This window comes from Rhinolophus ferrumequinum, chromosome 3 (assembly GCF_004115265.2).
Source record: "Rhinolophus ferrumequinum isolate MPI-CBG mRhiFer1 chromosome 3, mRhiFer1_v1.p, whole genome shotgun sequence".
NCBI classification, from domain to species: domain Eukaryota; kingdom Metazoa; phylum Chordata; class Mammalia; order Chiroptera; family Rhinolophidae; genus Rhinolophus; species Rhinolophus ferrumequinum.
This window is the reverse complement of record NC_046286.1, coordinates 82,557,736-82,578,456: the sequence shown is the minus strand read 5'-3', so window position 1 is coordinate 82,578,456 and position 20,721 is coordinate 82,557,736. Positions and strand designations below refer to the sequence as shown.

Here is a 20,721-nt window from a genome sequence, read left to right as displayed (position 1 = left end):
TGAGTTTCATGAAAGATAATCAGTCTTGCCAGCATTAAGACATGAAAATATTTAATAAAAAATGATTGAAATATTAGAGTTAAAATATATACCCTAAAAATTTATATCATGATAGAACATGATGTAGCTTTATTTAATGGTAAAAGTCTTTTTGAAGTGAGCCGTTAATACCATATTTGATGTATGATTTAGGACAATATACTCTTGGCATAGATTTATAAGGAAGTGAGGCAGTATTGTTATTGAATATTGTCTATTAAGAATTTCTTTTCAACTTTTAAAGAAACCTGAAGCCAGTGGAAAAGCAGTATTAATTTCCTGTCTTGTTTCTGTGTTACTTAATTTGTTATAATACTTAGCTTTTTTACATAAATAAACTGGAAAAAAAATTACTAGTATTTTTAAACTGGAAAAACGTTCAAGAAATTTAAAAGTAGATTAGTAGTGATTGCATGAATAGTGACTAATTAGGATAATAATGGTGAAATTTTTTTAGGTCCTAAAGATTCTAAGGGTGTTCATTTCTACTAAAATAATGATGTTCTGTTTTCACCAGTATATAATTCTAGTTTCACAGTTACTAATTTTCAAAGGTTTTAGGGTATGACTTTTTGGGCAATTAGGTAAAGTTTTATTTTTGTTACTTTGTTTTTGTGTTTAAAAGGCAGCTTATTTATGAAAATAGGTTCTTACCCTGGAATCTCCATGGCTGTTGGTCTTAAAAGCCATTTTTTAAAAAAAAGTTTGTCTTTTGACATGAGAACAATTCATTATAATAGCTGAAACTTGTCACTAGCGATTCTTTATGCACGTGATATTTCAAAACAGTGAACAGTTAATAAAGTTCTATTTTGACTGTAATTATTTAAACATGGTAAAGAAACAGTTTTGTTATTTGGCTATTACTAAGTGAACCAGTTTATGACCATGTTACTGTGGTGCATAAAATATGAAACATTAACGTTTTTTCTTTTTTCACCTTTTTTTGACCTGTCTCCACATTTTACAATGTATTACTGACTTTTGAGATCAGGTTTTGGTAAAAATTTTCCTTTTTCATTTTCTTTTTCTTTTTTTTAAAGAACTATAGTTATGTTTCATTATTGGTATTGTGCAACCGATCTGAACAGCTCTTACTTAATTTAGAGCTGAAAATGCCCAGTGATGTTTTCTTTTTCATTGTAACTAGGTCCTGGAATATGTTTTGAAATGGCAAAATCCATGTTTCAAAGTAAAATAGCTGTTGAAAGATACAGGCAAAGTTGAATCTTCTGTCTTCCTGGCAAAAATGGCATAAAAACTGAGTTGCTAGCTCAAATTCCTGGGTTTCATGGAATTATGATTGAGGCACTACCCTTGTAGTGGCCGTTTCAAGTTTTAATGATTGGTTATGAGACATGTGCTGGATATTGGGCGGTAAGTTGACACAGATGTATGTTGACCTGTTAAGCAGATAGCTTGATTCGTAATGTAACATTTCATGACTTTATACGTCTTTCTATTTATACATTTACAGCATATCTTGAACTGATTTAAAAATTAATCAGTGTTGATATTACTAATTTTAAAATTGTTGAAAGAAAGACAAGGCAGTAATATCAAATGTGCTGTCAGGTTTGCCAAGATGCCAGATTTTTGGGGTAATAGTGACTGGTAATTGATTGAAAAAGTATTTTCCAATTGAAATATAGCAGTATTCAGCTTTTTTCTTAAATCCAATTTTTTGGTCAGTACAATTCTTGATGAAATAATTGTATTAGTTTACTAAACCAGCTGTGTAGTTATTTCAGTATTTTTTTGTTTTCTGCAAATGATTATTTAAAGTAACTTCATTAGTTCATATTGACAAGGTACAAGGATATTCACGTATTACTGTTTTTGTTCTGTTTGAGGAAGTAGTGCACTATTGAAATGGATTTAGAGACTTTCAACTTTATCTATTGTTCTCGGATTATATGTAGTATTGACAGTGACCTGTGAGGAACTTTGTATCAGTTACTTGTTGAGGTATGAGAAGTTATGAAAGGACAGGGTAAGAGCTCTTTGTAACACTTGATTCTCTTCTGCTAGGTTTCTTGAGTATTTTTATTTTCTTTTCACCTGCTACATGCCCTTCTGTCACAAATGAGAATCCCTCTTAAAGTAAAGATAACTAATTGGGCAGTTTTTCTCCTAAATTAACAGAGCAATACTTCAAATCAGCTGCAGTGACCCTAAACGAGAGATTCACTTCGTATCAGAAAGCCACGGAAGAACATAGTACCCGGCAAAAGAGTCCCGAGATACACAGGTATGTGTACTATAGAATGGGCATATAAAAATGTTGTTTTGATAGGACGACATTGATTATATTATAAACAAGATTATATTAGAACTATGCTGTCAACATGATATAAACGAACTTTGATTTTATTCCTGATTTATTACCTTCCATAAATATATTTCCAGTCTTGAAAACTTTGTAATTTATTGTTTTTCTTAATTTCCAGTTTTGTTCATTTAAACTGATTGTTAGAATTTAAAATACTCTTATCACTCCCTAGTATGGAATTAAATAGTTAACACATTTGTTTTTTGGGAGGGGGTTGGATTCCCAGAGTAAGTAATACTTGAATTTAATTTACTTCCAGTAAGTTTGTAAAATAAAAATACTTGGTCAGAGGTAGAACTGTTCTTCATGAAAACAGCATGAACATTGAAGCAGATAAGTATGTGCATATCCTGGCTCTGTCACTTCATTACATTGTGATGAACAAGTAATTTGATCCTGAACATTAGTACTTTTCCATTTACAAAATAAGGATAACTGCTTATTTTGCAGGGTGGTGGTGACTATTAGTATTATTGGTTATGGAGGATCTAGCTTATTAATACACATTAGGTGTGGTTTTGGCTGTGATTGCTGAAGCAGCACTGGGAAGTTGCAACTGACACGTAAAATGGCAAGGAAAGGCACAGAATAAAACTGAAGATGGACTGAATATTTAATATTGGAGACTAAGGAATAAACGATCCTATTTGCGTTTTCATCAAGGATAATGTATAATTGACACTTAAAATATTCAATTTAATCAAAACAGGTTTTTCCTTTTTTGACGATTAAGTCTGTTTTAAAAGGTCAGGCTTCATTTGTATATTAAATCTGGTCTAAGCATTTTAATTCATTTTTAATGGAAACAGTTTTATTTCTTAATTGTCTATTAGTAATTAGATTAATAATCTTACTATGCTAAATTAGTTGATTGAGAGAGACGTAACTGTTTAGTATTTCTTTTGCAAAAATGGACAATTCTGAGGATATTTGGGAACCGTTAAGTTAATGTGACTACAAATAGACTTTATTTTACATGAAGGAGAATCGACATCTCTCCAAGTGCCCTGAGGAAGCATACCCGTTTAGCAGGGGAAGAAAGAGTTTTTAAAGAAGAAAATCAAAAGGTATGTTTTGAATGGACAGTTTTTTCATGTGAAATTCAGCTTAGTTAATGATACTGTGCCAAGCATAGTTTGTTTAGGCAAATGTTTACAGACATCTTCTATGTTTAACTTGTAAATGCTTGTTATATATGTTTATGGTAGCGTACATAGTGTTCTTTCCTAAAAGAAATTAAGCTGACACTGTATGTAACCAAGAGTGATTTTTTATTTTTAAGACTTTTTATAAGTGTTTATTTGAGCCGAACTGACAATATATACCAGGGAACAAGATCTCTAATGTTCCCCAAACCAAGAGTAATTTTTAAAAATGTAAATGAAAGGATGAAATTAGTTCTAAGAAGGGTAAAGAAACAATGGGTAGATAAAAGAAAATTATAAAAGCAATGATACAAATTGTTAGGGTTTCTATAAAGTTTTGAGGTGAAATGGATGAGCCAAAATAAATATTCCTTGATTTGTGTGTGCCTAAATTAATATCTTTAGGTTCTTCACAGAGAGAATAAGAAGTAACTTCATGCTATTGGACATTTTTGATTTGGGCTAAGAAATAAGCATTCTAAGAACTTATTTACAAATGAATGTTTGAAATAAAAACTATATGTCACTATTAGAATATTGTAGATTTTGGGGGATGAATGTTTTTAAACTTAGGAGCCTATGAATGAGTGGCCGGAGAGTGCTCTGTGAGGATGGAATTGAGTCATTAGGGAGATTCTTGATACACTCTGATAATTCGAAATTGACATTTCTAGGTGGGCCAGTCATATGACAGACCATAAAAGTCTAGTAGAAATGTGGGGAAAAGAAAAAAGGGAGTAACTGGTCAAGAAAGAGTTAGGTGACTTGGGAGTACTGCTTTGTTCCAGTTCTGACCGTCACCAAATACTGTCTCTGATATTTGGAAAACATTTAGCATTTTGGATGTTGGTTTTCATCAGAAAAATGAAAATAACATTTGTTTTGCAAAGTTGTTGAACAATGGGGCTATTATGAAATCATTGGCACTTTTATTAATAGAAGCTTTTATTAACAGTTGTATACAAATTTTTTTAATAGGGCATCCTATTAACTTATTAGATATGGAATTTAAAGTTTAGAAAATGATTTCTTTACATGGGGCATATTGATCTTGGAAAAGTAGATTCTGAGAAGTGAATACTAATTTTGGCCTTTACTTTCAATACCTTAGATTCAGTGTTGGTTTTGTTTTGCCAACAATTTAGTCTGTCCTTGTGCTCTGACAATGAGTATTTTGCATCTTTCATTACTCAGACCAGATTTTAATCTGGAGGGGAAAAAATAGTGATTACTGATGGATGGACAAGAGGATATGACATTGTTTTTTAATCCATCTTCCTGTCTGAATGAATGATTAACGTGTTAATGTGAAATATATGTGTATAGTTTGGAGCCTAAAACTACTTACACTTGCATTAGCTTGTTACTTGTGGGCTTGGTATTACCTAGATAAATAGGGTGTTTGCTCTTGATTGGATTTTTCTTTGTTATCCTGGGAGTAAATAGGTGAGTAGTTGATATTTGGAGAAATGTTTATACTTTCAGGTTTATGAATGCTTATGAATATTATAGCTAGACTTCCCAGAGTAAGTACTTCTTATTGTTGAATACTAGCAAGGATGTCCACATTATTAGCATCTTACTGATGTGTAATTTTTCTTCATTCCTAGATTCCTCTTTCCATCTTCCTAAATTATATAGTATTTGAAAAAGCAATGGAACAAGAAGGAGGTGAATTGTGACCCAGTTAAACTAATGTCCGTTGCAATACCTGAATTGAGAAAGGGCAGTATATGGCCCAAGATAACTGAGTACAGGATTGGGAATAATGTGTTTCTGGCTTTGTTTCTACCCTTGTTCAACTTCAATTGGTTTCATAATGATATTCCACTTGCATGTTATGGAAATTACAGAATTCTTTAAGTGGTTTTTATTGGGTTGGTTAACTTATTTGGAAAGAGCTTGATGATAATGAGGTTTAACTAATGAGAACCATTATTTTAGGATCCCTTTATAGGCAGATGGGTATACACTATCGATTATAATCTCTCATTGTTAAACTATTTAAAAAACTATTTGGAAGGATGAAGGATGATCATGAGAAATGCTGAGTGGAAAAATAATTGTATCATTTTATTGTACAAAAATTTACTATGGATTGCTTTGAACCAAAACTTAGGACATTTTCAAGATAATTATCTTTTAATAACTTTCCCAGTCTCACTGCACTGTGTACACAAATGTTTAGTAAAAACAAGTACATTTTTAAACAGAAACTAAGTATGGAAGTAGTTTGTCGTCCTTTTTTTTCTGATACTAAAATGTCAGTTTAGAAACTGGCATAAAATTTGGCTAAATACATGTTTTTTCTGTATTTCCCCTGAAATCTGTATTTTGCATCTGTCTTTTATAGGGAGATAAAAAATTAAGGTGTGATACCGCTGATCTTCGGCATGACATTGATCGTCGGAGAAAAGAAAGAAGTAAAGAACGGGGGGATTCCAAGGGCTCCAGGGAATCCAGTGGGTCAAGAAAGCAGGAAAAAACTCCAAAAGATTACAAGGAATACAAATCTTACAAAGATGACAGGTAATTTTTAAAACTGTCTGAATTAGGTTTTAGCTTCTAATTAGCCTTTAATAATTGTCAGCTTAATTGCTTTCAATTTTGACTGTGTAATCGAATGTTTAAATTTAAACAATTAAAATTATTTGTTTTACAGCAAAAATGTATTTGTCTTTTACACGGCTTATGGTGGATGAGGACAAAAACTTTGGAATAGCAAGCTAACACTGAAAAAAAAAATGACAAATTAATGTGTCCTATTATCCAGGCTACATCAGGAGGTTGGACTTCAATGCAGTGCATTTCTAGAAACAGTTTGTGTAAGAACTTTGGTTCGTTATGCTTGATTCCGCACTTTTTCAACTCATAACACCCAGAGTACAAGAATTTTAAGCTGATATCTAGTGGTTTAACATTGGGAGAGAAGGGGGGGAGGAAGGACTAGTTTTTATGAAATAACAATGTGTATAAGTCTTTCAAAGTAATGTTTCCATGGATACTGTTAGCAGTGGTAAGAGTTATCTCAGGTATGACTTTATCGGGTGTTGCATTAGTCATGTAAAATTGATCATCATAGAGTCAAATAAATAATAGGAATATTAAGTATCATAGATAATTGTTTTTCTTGGTATTCATTAGGTAAATGGTGGATTTTACTTGTGTTTTTTTTTTTTTTATTTATAACTGGTATTTGTAATTTCATATGCTTTTTATTTCTATAACGGAGTTATGGCCCAAACCATACCAACTCTTCTCACCCAGGGTGTACAAACTGCAGTCATTTTGAAACTTGGCCTTAAGAACATTCTTACTTTTTCCTACTCTTCTTTTTCTTTCCTTAAAATAACAAAAAAATAAGTTAAAAAATATTGGAGAACTGAACCTTATTCTTGAAGTTTCCAGACTGCTAGTTTCTAACTGGCAGGCCATAGTATGTTTTTCAGTAGTGATGGAAAACAAATATTGAAGGAGAATGGAAACACTGTCAAAAGTTGAACACCCAATCATTTTAGTTATATAATAATTTTAATAGGGGATAGTTTTTTGGCTTGAAAAATATCCCTCTTATTATAAGAGTCAACAGGGTCTTCATCTTTTTAAAAATAGCACATTTTTTTTGTTTATTTATTTTGCAGTAAACATAAAAGTAGAGAGCAAGATCATTCTCGATCTTCATCCTCTTCAGCATCACCTTCTTCTCCTAGTTCTCGCGAAGAAAAGGAGAGTAAGAAGGAAAGAGAAGAAGAATTTAAAACTCACCATGAGATGAAAGAATACTCAGGCTTTGCAGGAGTTAGCCGACCACGAGGAACCTTTGTAAGCAATAAAATTATTCTTGATCATTTTTGCTAGGACTTTACGTTAGAATACTGTACATAAGGAAAGTAAAATATGTGATTTTGACATTGTTATGTGGCTCAGTACTTCTACAGTCTTGAATTAGTCTTGAAAAATGAAATGGTATTTGAAGTATCACCTTCCTTAAATGCATTTAGGGAGAGGGAAGAGGGGCTCAAGTTGGGATGATTCTTTTGTACACAGAGTAAAAAATAAATGTTTTTGCTTAATTTAAAAAAAAGAAGAGAAATGCCATTTGAGATCTAGAGGCATCTATATAAACTTAGATATATTTCTTAACTTTGGAATCAATAACTGTTCATAGTGCTTAAAGACCCAAGAGTCAAGGAAGTGTGTTGATTGAGACCCATTTCTTTAATAATAACTTAGTTTTGAAAAGATACCGAAAAACATTTTAAAAACCCATATGTTCATCTCTGTATTGTAGCTATTTTCATCTTTACCTATTTTCTTCATGTCCTTGTTTATTATATGTGTATCAGTCATGGAAATCATACAACTTTTGTACATAGCATACATATTACCCTCATGTTTTAATAAATTTGTTTCAATTATTAATTTAATGGATTCATAGTGCATCTTCTTGACTCTTAATTTCTAAATTCAGATTCCTATCTTGACTGAGTATTCAGTTGGTTATTACAGAGTTCATTAATTAAATATTTTGGGAAAGAAGAGCTTTGCTTATATGGTTATAGCTGTAGTTGAACACTTGGGCTGCCTATGATAATTCAAAGAAATTAGACAACTCTTTAGGCTAGGAAAAGGGAAAAAAACCAACTTGATTATTTTAAAAGATTAGTTCAGGCCATGAAAGTGTAGTATTCTAACACTTAGTTTGTGCATTTCTTCTTAACCTACTCAACTTTCAGTAGGCAGAATTTTTTTGCCTGTGATACAAAACGGCCATCCTTTCCATCCTGGCTAAGAAATTGAGATTTAGGAAGGCAATTAGTGGACATGTTTTTTGTTACTGCAGTAAATTTAGAGTTTGCATGTAACTAAATACCTTTGAATGCATTACTAAACTATTTTGTTAATGTTAATCAGTTTCGAATTAGAGGCAGAGGAAGAGCCAGAGGAGTTTTTGCTGGGACAAATACTGGTCCAAACAACACAAATACTACTTTTCAAAAGAGACCGAAGGAAGAGGAATGGGATCCAGAATACACCCCAAAGAGCAAGAAGTACTTCTTGGTGGGTGTTAGAAATCTGTGTTTATTTGGTTTGCATTAATTTTCAAAGCATACTGGATGAATACATTTGAGTACAGATATCCACTACTATGAGAAGATTTCACCATAATGCGGGAAAACTTTTTAAAAATTTATTACCCATATGATTTGAAGTTTTGAAAATGTGGGTCCCTTTAGTCCTGTTCATATTTTATTGACATCACCTATGGGCTGATCAGGGTAAACTAAAAATATACCTGATTTGATAGCCACATTCAGAGAAGAACATTAATGTATGTCTGTAAGACAGTGATCATTGTAGAAACTTCTCATTAAGGTTTACCTTCCATCATTACAGCCAATTGTTTAAATGAAAGACAGCAAGAATTCTTTCACAGTACGTGTAATTAAAGATCTTAGGGAGGCTGTTAACTTGCATTGGAGTAAAAAGGAAGATGAAAAATTGCAGTATAGCAAAGTTGCTAGGTATACTAATTTGGTGTTTCCTTGTGATGCTTTTCTCTAAAGTATTTTTCTAAGGGATGAAACTAGCGGAAGGTGAGTTCTGAAAGGTTCTCTAGGTAACAATGGAAAATTTTCTGCAGTGTAGCATGGAAGAACAGAGTCCATCCTGTGTTACAGATGGATTTAAGAATATACCAAAGAGTATCCCCAGAAGTTCATTTTTGTCACAGCTTCTCGGGGAAATCATGTTTCAGAGACTGATTCTGATGACCTAGTTGTTTTGTTGAAGCAAGTAGGAGAATAGTGCTGGATTTACAGAATTGTGTCTTTCTTTTGGCTTTGAATATATTTGAATAAACCTGAATGTCCATTGCACATCTGCTAAGTTAGAGGATAGAGTTGTATTCTGACGATTAATATTTTGTTTGGAGAACTGGCAATATAATTATTTCAGAAATTAGTATCCATTTGCCTCTTTTGGGGTAGTTTAATGATCAGAAGTCCAAAAAATTAAATAAATTTTTACAGAGCACATTATGCATAATGTTGCTCAGCATATGTTCCTCTGAGGAGAAATTGATGCTTGTTTGAGTTGGTTGAGTTGACAATCTGAAAGTGAAAGGTATCCTCTTATTCAGTTACAGAAAAGTTGAAAAGATCTATCTCCTTTTTTATTTTAAGAATTTTTGTATTAACAGACTGCTGTTTATGCCAGGTATGAAGGATGGGAAGACAAATATGTGATTCTGTTTCTTGGCTTAGAGACTAGTAATGGAGAAACAAACATTCTAAGTCTGTATTGTAGATTTCCTTCAAAGGAGGAAATGGTTGATTATTGCAAGGGAGGGTGATAGTAGGAGAGACCTCGTAGAGGAACTTGGCTTGAGTCTTGAGCTTAAAAGGTAGGTAGGTGTACTGCAGATAGCAGAAGTAGTGAAACATCCCGATCCAGAGAACTCCAGTACTCAGGTGGCTAGATGGTTGGTATAGATTTGGGAAAATGAAGCAAAAGGAGGAGCTAAGTTGTGGAAGACCAAAACACTTATTAATTTGGATTTCAAGCAGTTTTAGAAGAATAATGGTTGTGGAGAACAGATCTGAGCGATGCTGTCTGAACCAAGGAGCTAGATTTGAGAAAGTAACACAAGGACTTACACAAGGACTTATTCAGGGACCCTCTAGTTGGGTGTTGGAAGTGAGAAGAAGATATTTTCTTAAGATACAGCGGGTATAGGGGAAAGAAGCCTATTTGAGGAGATTAAGTTCTGTTCTTTAAGTACCTGGGAGAAATCAAGTAGAAATGTGCAATGGATAGTTGATCATGCAGATCTAGAGAGAGAAAAATGTAGGAGCCATCATCTTACAGGTCACAGCTAAATCCATTATAAGTTTACCCAGTCAGAAGAGAAAAGATTAAAAAGCCAACCTTTCCAAGATGGGGTGAGGAGTGAATGATAGCAAAAATGCCAGGCAGCAAATCAAATGTAAAAGGTCAAAAAGTTAAGAGGGAAATAAGAGAGAAATTAGTAGATAGCAATTATTATTGTTTTCTTAAGATTTTATTAAGGGGAACAAGACTTTATTGGGGACTTTTTCCAAGTCAAGTTGTCCTTTCAACCTTAGTTGTGGAGGGCGCAGCTCAGCTCCAGGTCCAGTTGCCGTTGCTAGTTGCAGGGGGCACAGCCCACCATCCCTTGCGGGAGTCGAACAGGCAGCCTTGTGGTTGAGAGACCGCGCTCCAACCAACTGAGCCAACCCGGAGCTCAGCGGCAGCTCACGTGAAGGTGCCGTGTTCAATCTTAGTTGCAGGGGGTGCAGCCCACCATCCCTTGTGGGAGTCGAGGAATCGAACTGGCAACCTTGTGGTTGAGAGCCCACTGGCCCATGTGGGAATCGAATCGGCAGCCTTCAGCGTTAGGAGCACGGAGCTCCAACTGCCTAAGCCACTGGGCCGGCCCCCAGTAATTAATTTTTTAATGCTTCTCACATTTTATAAATACTTAATTTAGGCCAGACGTTCGTTTTTGTATGGCATTATTTCATAATCTGGTATCATAGTTTTTACCTTAAATTGGGACATAATCATTTTAGGTAGGCATGTAATGAGACAGTAGTTTTACTGATCAAGAAGAGATGTTATTTTAAGAATTTAGCCATTATAAATAGTGGTAACATTTTATATGTTGCTGTTCTGGGTTATATTTAAATTTTTTCATTTCTAGATTAAACACACATTGATGTTTACCAGAAGTGAAATTAACACATTTTTTTTCTTATAAATCAATTCCCAAAGTTAATTATTTTGGCTCTTAATTAATGACCTATTGCAATGACAACTCTGGTTTTTATGTAGATATTTAGATTTAAAAAAGATTTTGCATCTTATGTAAAGTTACTTGATTTTTCAGATAGCTAGTGTTAAGCGTAGAAATGTAAACAAAAATATAATTCAGAAGAAATGAGGTTGAAAACGAGACATTCCCCTAGATTCTTTCAGAATAATTTACCAGCTGGAAGGTTTGTCCATATGAATGAAACATTATAATAGTAGTAGTAATGACAGATAACATTTATTGAAAATATGTACTGGGCACCATTTTGTTTTAAATGTATTTATGTATTATAGAATCCTTTTAAAGTGAAGCCATTGTATCACTTTTACCTATGAAAAACACTGAGGTACAGAGATTGAGCAGCTTGACCAAACTTACATGGCAAGTGGGAGTGGTGTCAGAATTGGAACCCATGTTTTGGGCTTCAGAGTCTGGGTTCTGCAAACCTGTATCATTCTTCCAGTAGTAACATTGGTTGCATTCTTTTCTGAAATTTTCTATCTCAAAACTTGGATTTATGCAAAGATACAGTAATGTTTTCAATAATGCAAAGATACAGTAATGTTTTCAATAATAAGTACTCCAGGAGAGAGAATAGTCTTAGAACCTGGAATTCTGTGGAGGGTGAGTATATGAAGAGTTGAAGCAAATGGAAAAGTGCTGAAATAGGCACGTTATCAATGGTGAGTTGATGTCTTCTGAGGAAGAGAAAACCCCTGGTGGAGAAGGGGGTTTAGTTTAGGGTTGGAGTTTTAATAAATGAACCCTTTGAAACTTGATGATTCTATGTAGAAGAGAAAAGAGGATTCACAAGGTCTTGGTTCTAATATGGTCTCCTTTTGTAACATATTTTTGGCTGTGTATTACGCATGTCTAACTTCTCTGGCCCTTTATTACCTATGAAGTAATTTTTAAAAGTTGTAACAAGACTAAAATCCTGGATGTAAGAATTTGAGGATTAAGAGTTTGTATATTTAGCATCAAAATGTCACTTTGCATCAAAATGTCACTTTGCTGCGAGGATAACCTCTGAAATATACAGCGTAGTTTTCTAGCTATTGTGTTTGGTTGTTTTTAACCCAGTTTCAGATGATTGTATTTTTAAAAGTAATGGTTAGTTTAGTGTCTATCTTTGCTACTGATTTTCTCTTGGGAATCTCAGCTGCCTTGTATGGTAATCATTTAATTGCCACCAAGATTCTTGAGAAATGTATTCTGTGGATGATGGGAATGAGGAGTAGTGGAAAGGACTACCTCTGTGGCCTTGGACAAATTACTGTGCCTCAGTTTCTTCAGATCTAAAGAGGGATTAGTAACAGTGTTTTGCAGGGTTGTTGTGAGGATCAGATGAGTAAATACATGGAAAGTTCTGACTGAAAGTAGTGCCTTACCCTTAGTAAGCACTATGTAAACATTGCCACAATTTATTTAGTGCTTGCTTGCCACATACTGGGCTGGGCACTTTTTACAGATCATCTGTGTTTCCTCAAGTCTGTTTTTCTTAAAATGAGATAAAGTCATGCTGTTTCTGTTAAGATACAAACCCATGTCTCTGACTATCAAATCTGTTTACTTCCCACAAATTATGGAATACTGTGTAAATACCCCAACAGAAGAATACAAACTCTGGAGTTGGGTGTGCTGATATCCAAAGGGAGCCTGAAAATACATAATTGGGCATTATGTTATGAGTGGCAGACTATTTTAAAATAGTTTATTTCTGGTTTACAGTTAAACTTTCTGACATACTGAAATTTACACTTGATAGTTCCTGAATACATTCTTTATGGAGTCTTGCACACCTCTAGCTAGTGATCTTTCATTGTTTTGGTGAAGATAGATTATTAGAAATTGGTAAGTGCTCTTTCATATAGTCTGTTAATTACATGTGTAACTGAACTTTTCAAGTCATTCAGGAGGGAGGGTGATCTGTATAACATGAATATGCACAAAGGTACAGTTTTGAAAAAGGTATTCATCACATAATACTTGAAAAAGTTTTAGTGACTTTGGACACTTGGACAATTGGACAGTTGATCAATACTAGTACTCTATAGGTTATGCAGCATTGTTTACATTTATGCCCGTTGTCTCATACAGGGGCATCATCTTCCCTTATTTCCTGTTTGTGTAGGTGACAGACTTAAGAGTTTAAGTTTGAGGTGGGTAGCAGTTACATCACAGGAGAACTGTGTCTTTTTGTTTTGTACTTTGGGATATAATACTCATCCACAAAGTCAAGTGCTTTCAATTTTTCCGATTGTTTTGATTAATGGAATAAGTTGTAATTTGGGGAATATCTCTATTTGGATATAGTTAATGAAAAATTACGGTTGGAATGTAATAGCTACAGTACTTCAAGTTGGTGAAGAAGAAATTAAGTTGAGGTATTTTTCTAGGGACTGTGCCATCATGATTTGGGGTGTGAGATTACCTGGCCCAGAAGATGGATGTGTAGTATACATTGATTTAGATTTAAATGTCAGTAAGATTTTAAAATTGTTTCTATAGGTAAGGTATAATTCACCTATTTAGTAAATGTTGATAGCATTGTAATGATGTTTTTAAGACTGTCACATCTTTGTGACTAAGTTAAATTTGGGGGAAGATACTGGTTATTTTATCTTATTTACATGCAGTATAATTAATAAGTAGACTTCGATTGAAATAAAATGGGAAGGCCAAAAGTAAAAAATTTGAATATTGGCAGTAATTTAGCATTTGACATTCTCTAAAAATTTGTCTAGGCAGCTCTCAATGCTTGGGTTACTAAGCAGTAAAATGTAATTTGCTTTGATAATAGAATGTATTTTTGTTGAAAAGTTGAGTTTTATTGGTTTTGTTTTATTGTGTCTTACAACATTACCAATCTCATGTATCCAGTCTTGAGAAGATTTATACCGTGACTTATGATTGGGGATATAGTCATCTTCCTTGCAACAAAGACATTTCAGTGATGATTGTTTTTAACCTTTCTGTAGCATGATGACAGAGATGATGGTGTGGACTATTGGGCCAAAAGAGGAAGAGGTCGTGGTACTTTCCAACGTGGCAGAGGGCGCTTTAACTTCAAAAAATCAGGTAGCAGTCCAAAATGGACTCATGACAAATACCAAGGGGACGGGATTGTTGAAGATGAAGAAGAGACCATGGAAAATAATGAAGAAAAGAAGGACAGACGCAAAGAAGAAAAGGTAGATAATTTCAAGTAGTTAGTGATTCTAACAGATTTTCTTCCATAGGAATAGTGATTATTAAGGATCATTTGTACTCTATACATGTTTGCTAATCTCTCTCTTTCTCTCTCTCTCTCGTTTTTTAGGAATAGTAAATCTGAAGTGAGATTGCAACAGAGAGCAGAACTTGCACCCACCATTTTTTTACCTGATTTTTGTTTTCAATAAGAATGTAAGCATTTTACTTAAATTTTACTGTTTGCAAGTAGTCTATAGAAATTTTGTTTTAAGTCTTCAAATATCTTGAAAGATAGTAGATTGTATGTTGAAAATTGTACTGAAATAAAGTAGAAACTTGTTACGTACCATATTTGTAACTATCAACTTTTAAAAACAATACTTTTACTGTTTTTGTTACATGCATTGTAATTCTGCTTTGTCTATAAGATATGGTCAAGTACAACTCTGTGAAAGTTCTGATTCTCTTCCCTCCCTGTTTGTTAATGTTTATTCTGAAGTAAACGTTAGCTCTACATACAAATCCTGGAACAGAAGTTGTTTATAGAGACTGCACTAATTATTTTAACTCTATACAATCTGCTTAACATTTTCCTTAATTCAAACACACTACATTGTAGGGTGACTAATCTTTGAAGTGTACCACAGAAAATGTTAACTTTGGTAAACTAAGCTAGTTTAACACTTCTGCAAATGTTTAAGAAGGAAAAAAAGCTTTGCCATGAGCTAAGAAATACAAGCTATTAAAAGTTAGATTGAAAAATATGAGAAAAGTGTTTTTTTTTTCCTCACTGAAAGCAAGCAGTGGCCTATAAAAACCATTCTTAGGAGCCTTTACTTTTTGGGTTCAAAATTCAGTGTTCTCTTTCTATTATTTGAACATTTGAGTCATGGTCTTAGATCTCAGCTATTCTTTGAGAGGAAACTGGTTTGTAATACTGCAAATAAAAACCCCATTCTTATTGACCGTCTTATTTTTTTAAAAAAAACAAAACAGAACAAAACCTGTCATTGTGGTGTTGGTATGGAAGAGGATTATCGTGAAGAATAACTTCATACATTAAAAAGATGTATCTGATTTCATCTTACATATTTATTTGAGCTTTTGGACAACTGAAATACTAGTTTGTAGTTTAACCATAAGAAAAAATACTGGCGAACACAGCATACTGTTCATTAGTAGTATTTTAAGTAACTTGATTTTCAAATGTCACCAATAAAAAGTTTTTTGATGGGAAGTTGGTTGCAGTATTGATCTAATTTGATCCTCCCCCATTTCAGTTGCAGTTTGTAAAATGGCTTTTTCTTTTTCCCAAGGGGTCTATTTTTTAGGTAGATAATCTTTAAAATGTGAATTACTTTTGTTTATGTCGGTAGTTCTTAAAGGAATGAAAATCTGAAATAGTAAATTTCAGTGTTAAGTTTGTCTGCTTTATGAGCATATATAAAAGTAGTCAAGTTTCATTTAATTCACCAGTTGAATTAGTTGTATATGTTTGCATTAAAAAGAGATAAAACTGTTATTCTGTTAGTGTAAACTTTTAAAGAGCTTAAGTGTATGACCCTTTCATCCTCACATGATGATTTGCAATCCTTCTAGAACCTTGATTGCAGCCAGGGGCATTTGCTAAGAGCTATTGGGGAAAAAAAAATCCTCAATATGTGTGAGGTTTATGGCTCTAAGATCCTTAGTATTGCATGATTTCTTCTATTAATCCTGTCTTTCTGAAATTGTCTGTTACAGCAGAGGAAATACTATCAAAGCAAGTATGTGTTGGATTAATCAAGACATAACATTCTCCCAGTTAGAATAATTACATGCTAAAGCAACGTGGATTTGATATCCATACAGAATTTTCATGATCATTTTATCTTATACAAATACATTTAGTTTTTATTTTTAACAGTTTTTTGGTTAAAACTGAATCTGTATGCATGGCTATAAATGTGCGATTTTGCTTTTCCACTTAAGACAATAGGAAAAAGGGAATTTGCTGAGAAATTGTTCAATAGAGAGTGGGAATAAAGCTACCTAAGTCCTGTCAGCAGGTTATATTTTAAGTGTAAGTGCATTGCTTTAACTCAAATATATACAGAATTTGGTTACCTTTATTCTTTTAAACAAAATTGAGGAAATAGTAGTATGATAGCAGAATATAGTAGTAGGAAGAAGGATGATTGTGGATATTATCTATATTATCTTTTTCAGAGCCACGCATATAAAAAGTAGCCTGTGTGTGTTTTTTTAAACCACAGTTTAGCTCTGCACTTCATGATGTGATAAAATTTGAGTGGTTTCTCTTGGGAAGGATATTTGTTATAAGTGCCAGAAAATAATACCTTTGATATCTGCATTAACAGATTCCTTTTGTCTAGAGAAGGAAAACAGAAATGAACCAAAGGGTATTTCCAGAACAGATAGCTGTTTGAGAAGGCCATGACTCTCTCTTTAGGTGTGTATACCTTTCAACATCATACAATTTTAATATAAACAAAATATGTTTTTTCAGTTACAGCCTACTTTAAGGAATAACTATTGTTCCTTCTGTCACAGTTACAGTCAAGTGTTGGGAATTAAGTTATAATTTGAGAAAAAATACTACCCAATAAGAATGAATGTAGATGGCTCAACGATTCTTACTCAGTGTGATGTATAATGCAACAGGGAACCTTGTAAATTGTCATATGCCAATAAAATGTCATAAGTGGTAATAGCTGTTGTTTGCTTACCTGATTTGGAGACTATTTCTGTGTCTTACATACAACTGATTTCTTTGGCCTATTTTTAGATTTTAGAATATCAGTTCATCTGTTAGGAAAAGTACTGGTGTGGTATGGCATTTTGGGGGGTTGATAAGTACTTTATAAAACTCCTCAAATCCCTGTGTACTTTGTTCTTGTTTCCCCTGGGAAAATGGGAAATTTTATAGTGGATAATTCGAAGCCATTATTAGACTACAGGAATTCCAGATTTCTGGTCTAGCCCTACTGTTCCAGGAACTTAGCCATAATATGATGGAGAATTAGTATTACTTCTCTTTCTGAAAATACAGTACTCAGTTAATAACTAAAAAGGGACTTTTTTTTAAATTAGTCTTTGTTGATTTTGATCTGGTGTAATTCTTACAATACCCCTCTTATAAGATATCTGAACTATAAAATAGGCCATTCTGTCAACTTTAAACAAAAGCATTTTCATCGAAATTTGTATGCTAGGAAAAAATAGATTTTGACTAATACAAATGGCACATTATCTCTTTAAAAAACTTTGTTAGAGAAATAAGAACTCTGTATGCATGTTTAATTGCACTGGGTAATTTTAATGTTATACACCAGTTTCCTACATAAAAGTATGCTATCTTATTTATTGGAGATATTTATCTAACTTTTTAGGAATTTACATAGTTGCTTTATTTTCTGTTTTCTTTCTCTTTGGGTTTCAGCTGGAATCCCTGTGGGATATACTTTATTTTCATATGGAACAATATATTCATTTCACCTTCAGAAAGAGAAGTACAGAGACCTGCCTCAATTCATGAAGTTGCTAAATAGAGAAGGCAAATGGAGAAATAAACTATTGTCATGGGACTGTATTTGACTAGACTTAGTCTCTGAGTAGTAGATCTTGATACATCCCCTAACAAAAATTTAGAGTACTTGCTGTTACATACATTTAGGGTTCTCAAATAGTTGAAACTGTTATTTTTAAAGATGGGTATCAAGGGTCTAATTGCTCAGTTTATTGAGGTGGATATTAAAAACTAGGAGTCTATGTTAACAAAGTTTCAAGCGAATAGGGTTTGTTATTCCTCAGTTTCTTAGAATCCAGGAATTTATGAAAATTAGTGTATTCCATTGTCTAGCTTGGGAGATTGTGTAGATTTATGAGCTGGACTCCTTATTTTTGAGAAACATTCAGTAATGTAATGTTAGTGTGCATCAGTTATGAGAATGAAGTCAAAGTTGTACATTTAATTAAGTGAGCTAGTTCTCTTTATTATGTTACCTCATTATCTTTTAACCTTTAAAAATGGATCCCACTGGTTGGTTACAAAAGAGAATGGGCGTTAGGACGGCACTTCACCACCACTGCTAGGAAAAAACCCTCAGATTATGTTTTAATTATAATGATCTATACATAAGAAAAATGTTTTTACTATGAACATTTTAGTTGTTTTACAATAGTGAACTGATTTGTAGCACCCTTAAAATGCAGAAGATAATTTTGATTCTTGCACGTAGAAAAGGGTTGGGCAAATAGAAAAGAGTTGGCAAATTCTTATTTCCGTAAGAATTGGAATCAGATTTTTCTTAATCTCTGGGGGTTGCCCAACGTCCTGATTCAATAATAATGAGCCCTCCCTTTAATAAAAGTATATGACAGTATACAACTAGGTGACTTGAAAGGATTTACATTCACAGCATGAACTGTTTGGCAATAATTTCTTGGTACTGTCATAGTAATTGCAAATTTCATGGAATTCAAAGGGCCACAAAAAAAATAAAGAATACCACTCTCACCCATCAGAACACTGGTTTACTTGCTATTGGATCTAGTCCTTGACTATGGAAGGTCATAATTTTCCTGTCTTATTTGTACTAGAAAGAGAAAACCAAACTATTAAGTTACAGGGTACTTCAAAGGCTGCCGTAAGAGGAATGTTAAATACACTTTGAATTTTTTTGAAAGAAGTTGAATATCATCACCAGTGTATGCATAAAAATATAGTTATAAAATACAATTATATTTTATGCATACATTTGGTGATGGTATATTCAACTTGCAAAATTAAAGCGTTTCCTCCTTTTAACCCTTTCCCCCAACCCCCATGATAATGTGATAAATAGGCTCATCACTTGCCCCAGCTGCTGCAGTAGTCTCTTGAGTTGGACTTTCTGGTCCTTAAATTTCATCCTTTAATTGCCATCTGTGGGATGTTTTTCAATTATAAAATTAATGTCATTTTTAAGCTAAAAACCCTTTGTCATCTTGCTGCCTAAACTTTAGTTAAGATGAACTACAGGAATTCCCTATGAGCTGCTTTTGCCTTGCCTTATCCCACTCCTTGTTCATTTACCTATCTTAAAATCTTACACCCTAGTAAAAAATTAGATTCCTCTTTTGTCCTCATTGAATGCAGCACATTCGTTAGACTAGCAACTCATTCCACTTAGGTGTCGTCCACCAGGATAAATGTTCAGTACCTGGCATTGTGCATCATGTGTGCATACTGTAGGCATGTAATAAATGCTCCTTGAGTGTATAAGTGAAAGCATGATGACTGCCTATGTAGACGTTTGATAGGTATAAGCCAATTGATTTAATGGCTGCTGCTAAAAACCTAGTTCAATCTAAGCTGCCGTAAAAATGATGAACAGAAGAGGGTTCAGATTGCAGCGAACAGAAGAATTAGATTGTTAATCTTTTATTTTTAATACACTGGTCAAATCACGTTTTGTGTGTAGTTTTGGAATAGCATGTTTTTAAAAGAAAACAATAAAGTAAGGGGAACCGGGAGCTGGAGGTCTGAAACGTCATGGGAATAGCGGAAAAGGTATGTTCACTTCAGAAAAATAATGACTAAGATAGGTCCTTGACAGTAATCTCCAAGTACTTCAAGGGCTTTTACTTAGAAGAGGAAGTAGACATTCAAATCATAGAACCAAAAGGGGCATTTGATAACACTTGTCTAACCTCATCATTTTAACATGATCCGTAGAGAACAGAACAAGAGCCATTGCATAAAAAGCATAGGTACACAGACTTAAACTCAATGAGCTAATACTTGACTACTTGGTATATAAAAAGAAGAGTAGGCAGCTTGTGAATAGCAAGTTTTCTGCTTATAGAAGTATGCAGAATCTGGATATCTCCCTGTCAGGAATGCTGTACTACCTGAAGCTGAACTTTTTGCTAGTTCTCTGGATTACTTACTCAAGGTTAAGAGCTACAGTTGAAGGTGCTTGCTTTATTAAATTAGATATCACCAACCGAGATTAGCAGTGATAATTTTTAAAAAATTAATTTCATTCATATCACAACACTGAGAAAATGTAGTAGTAATGCAGCTTTTCATTTTGACTTATGCCATAGTCCTTATGACATACGTCAAATCTTTGGATGACAAATAATTTGCTATTAACTGTGTATGACAATCAAAATAAATTATTTGG

At 33.5% G+C, this 20,721-nt stretch overlaps 1 protein-coding gene across 5 annotated transcripts in view; it reads left to right on the top strand.

Annotated features, from left to right (window-relative positions):
• The window catches only part of BCLAF1 (BCL2 associated transcription factor 1), a 29,851-nt gene extending 12,579 nt beyond the window's left edge, over positions 1–17,272 (top strand). For 2 of the 5 annotated variants that reach the window (XM_033097568.1, XM_033097559.1), the window contains exons 7-13: positions 2,185–2,290; positions 3,354–3,438; positions 5,870–6,045; positions 7,158–7,338; positions 8,431–8,577; positions 14,335–14,547; positions 14,676–17,254. In XM_033097568.1, coding sequence (XP_032953459.1) covers positions 2,185–2,290; positions 3,354–3,438; positions 5,870–6,045; positions 7,158–7,338; positions 8,431–8,577; positions 14,335–14,547; positions 14,676–14,681 — 914 coding nt within the window. In that variant the 3' untranslated portion in view covers positions 14,682–17,254. Of the gene's footprint in view, positions 1–2,184; positions 2,291–3,353; positions 3,439–5,869; positions 6,046–6,178; positions 6,342–7,157; positions 7,339–8,430; positions 8,578–14,334; positions 14,548–14,675 lie in introns of all 5 variants that reach the window. The other 3 variants (XM_033097584.1, XM_033097576.1, XR_004422081.1) reach the window with 2 other exon arrangements.
• Positions 17,273–20,721: the final 3,449 nt, after the last annotated feature.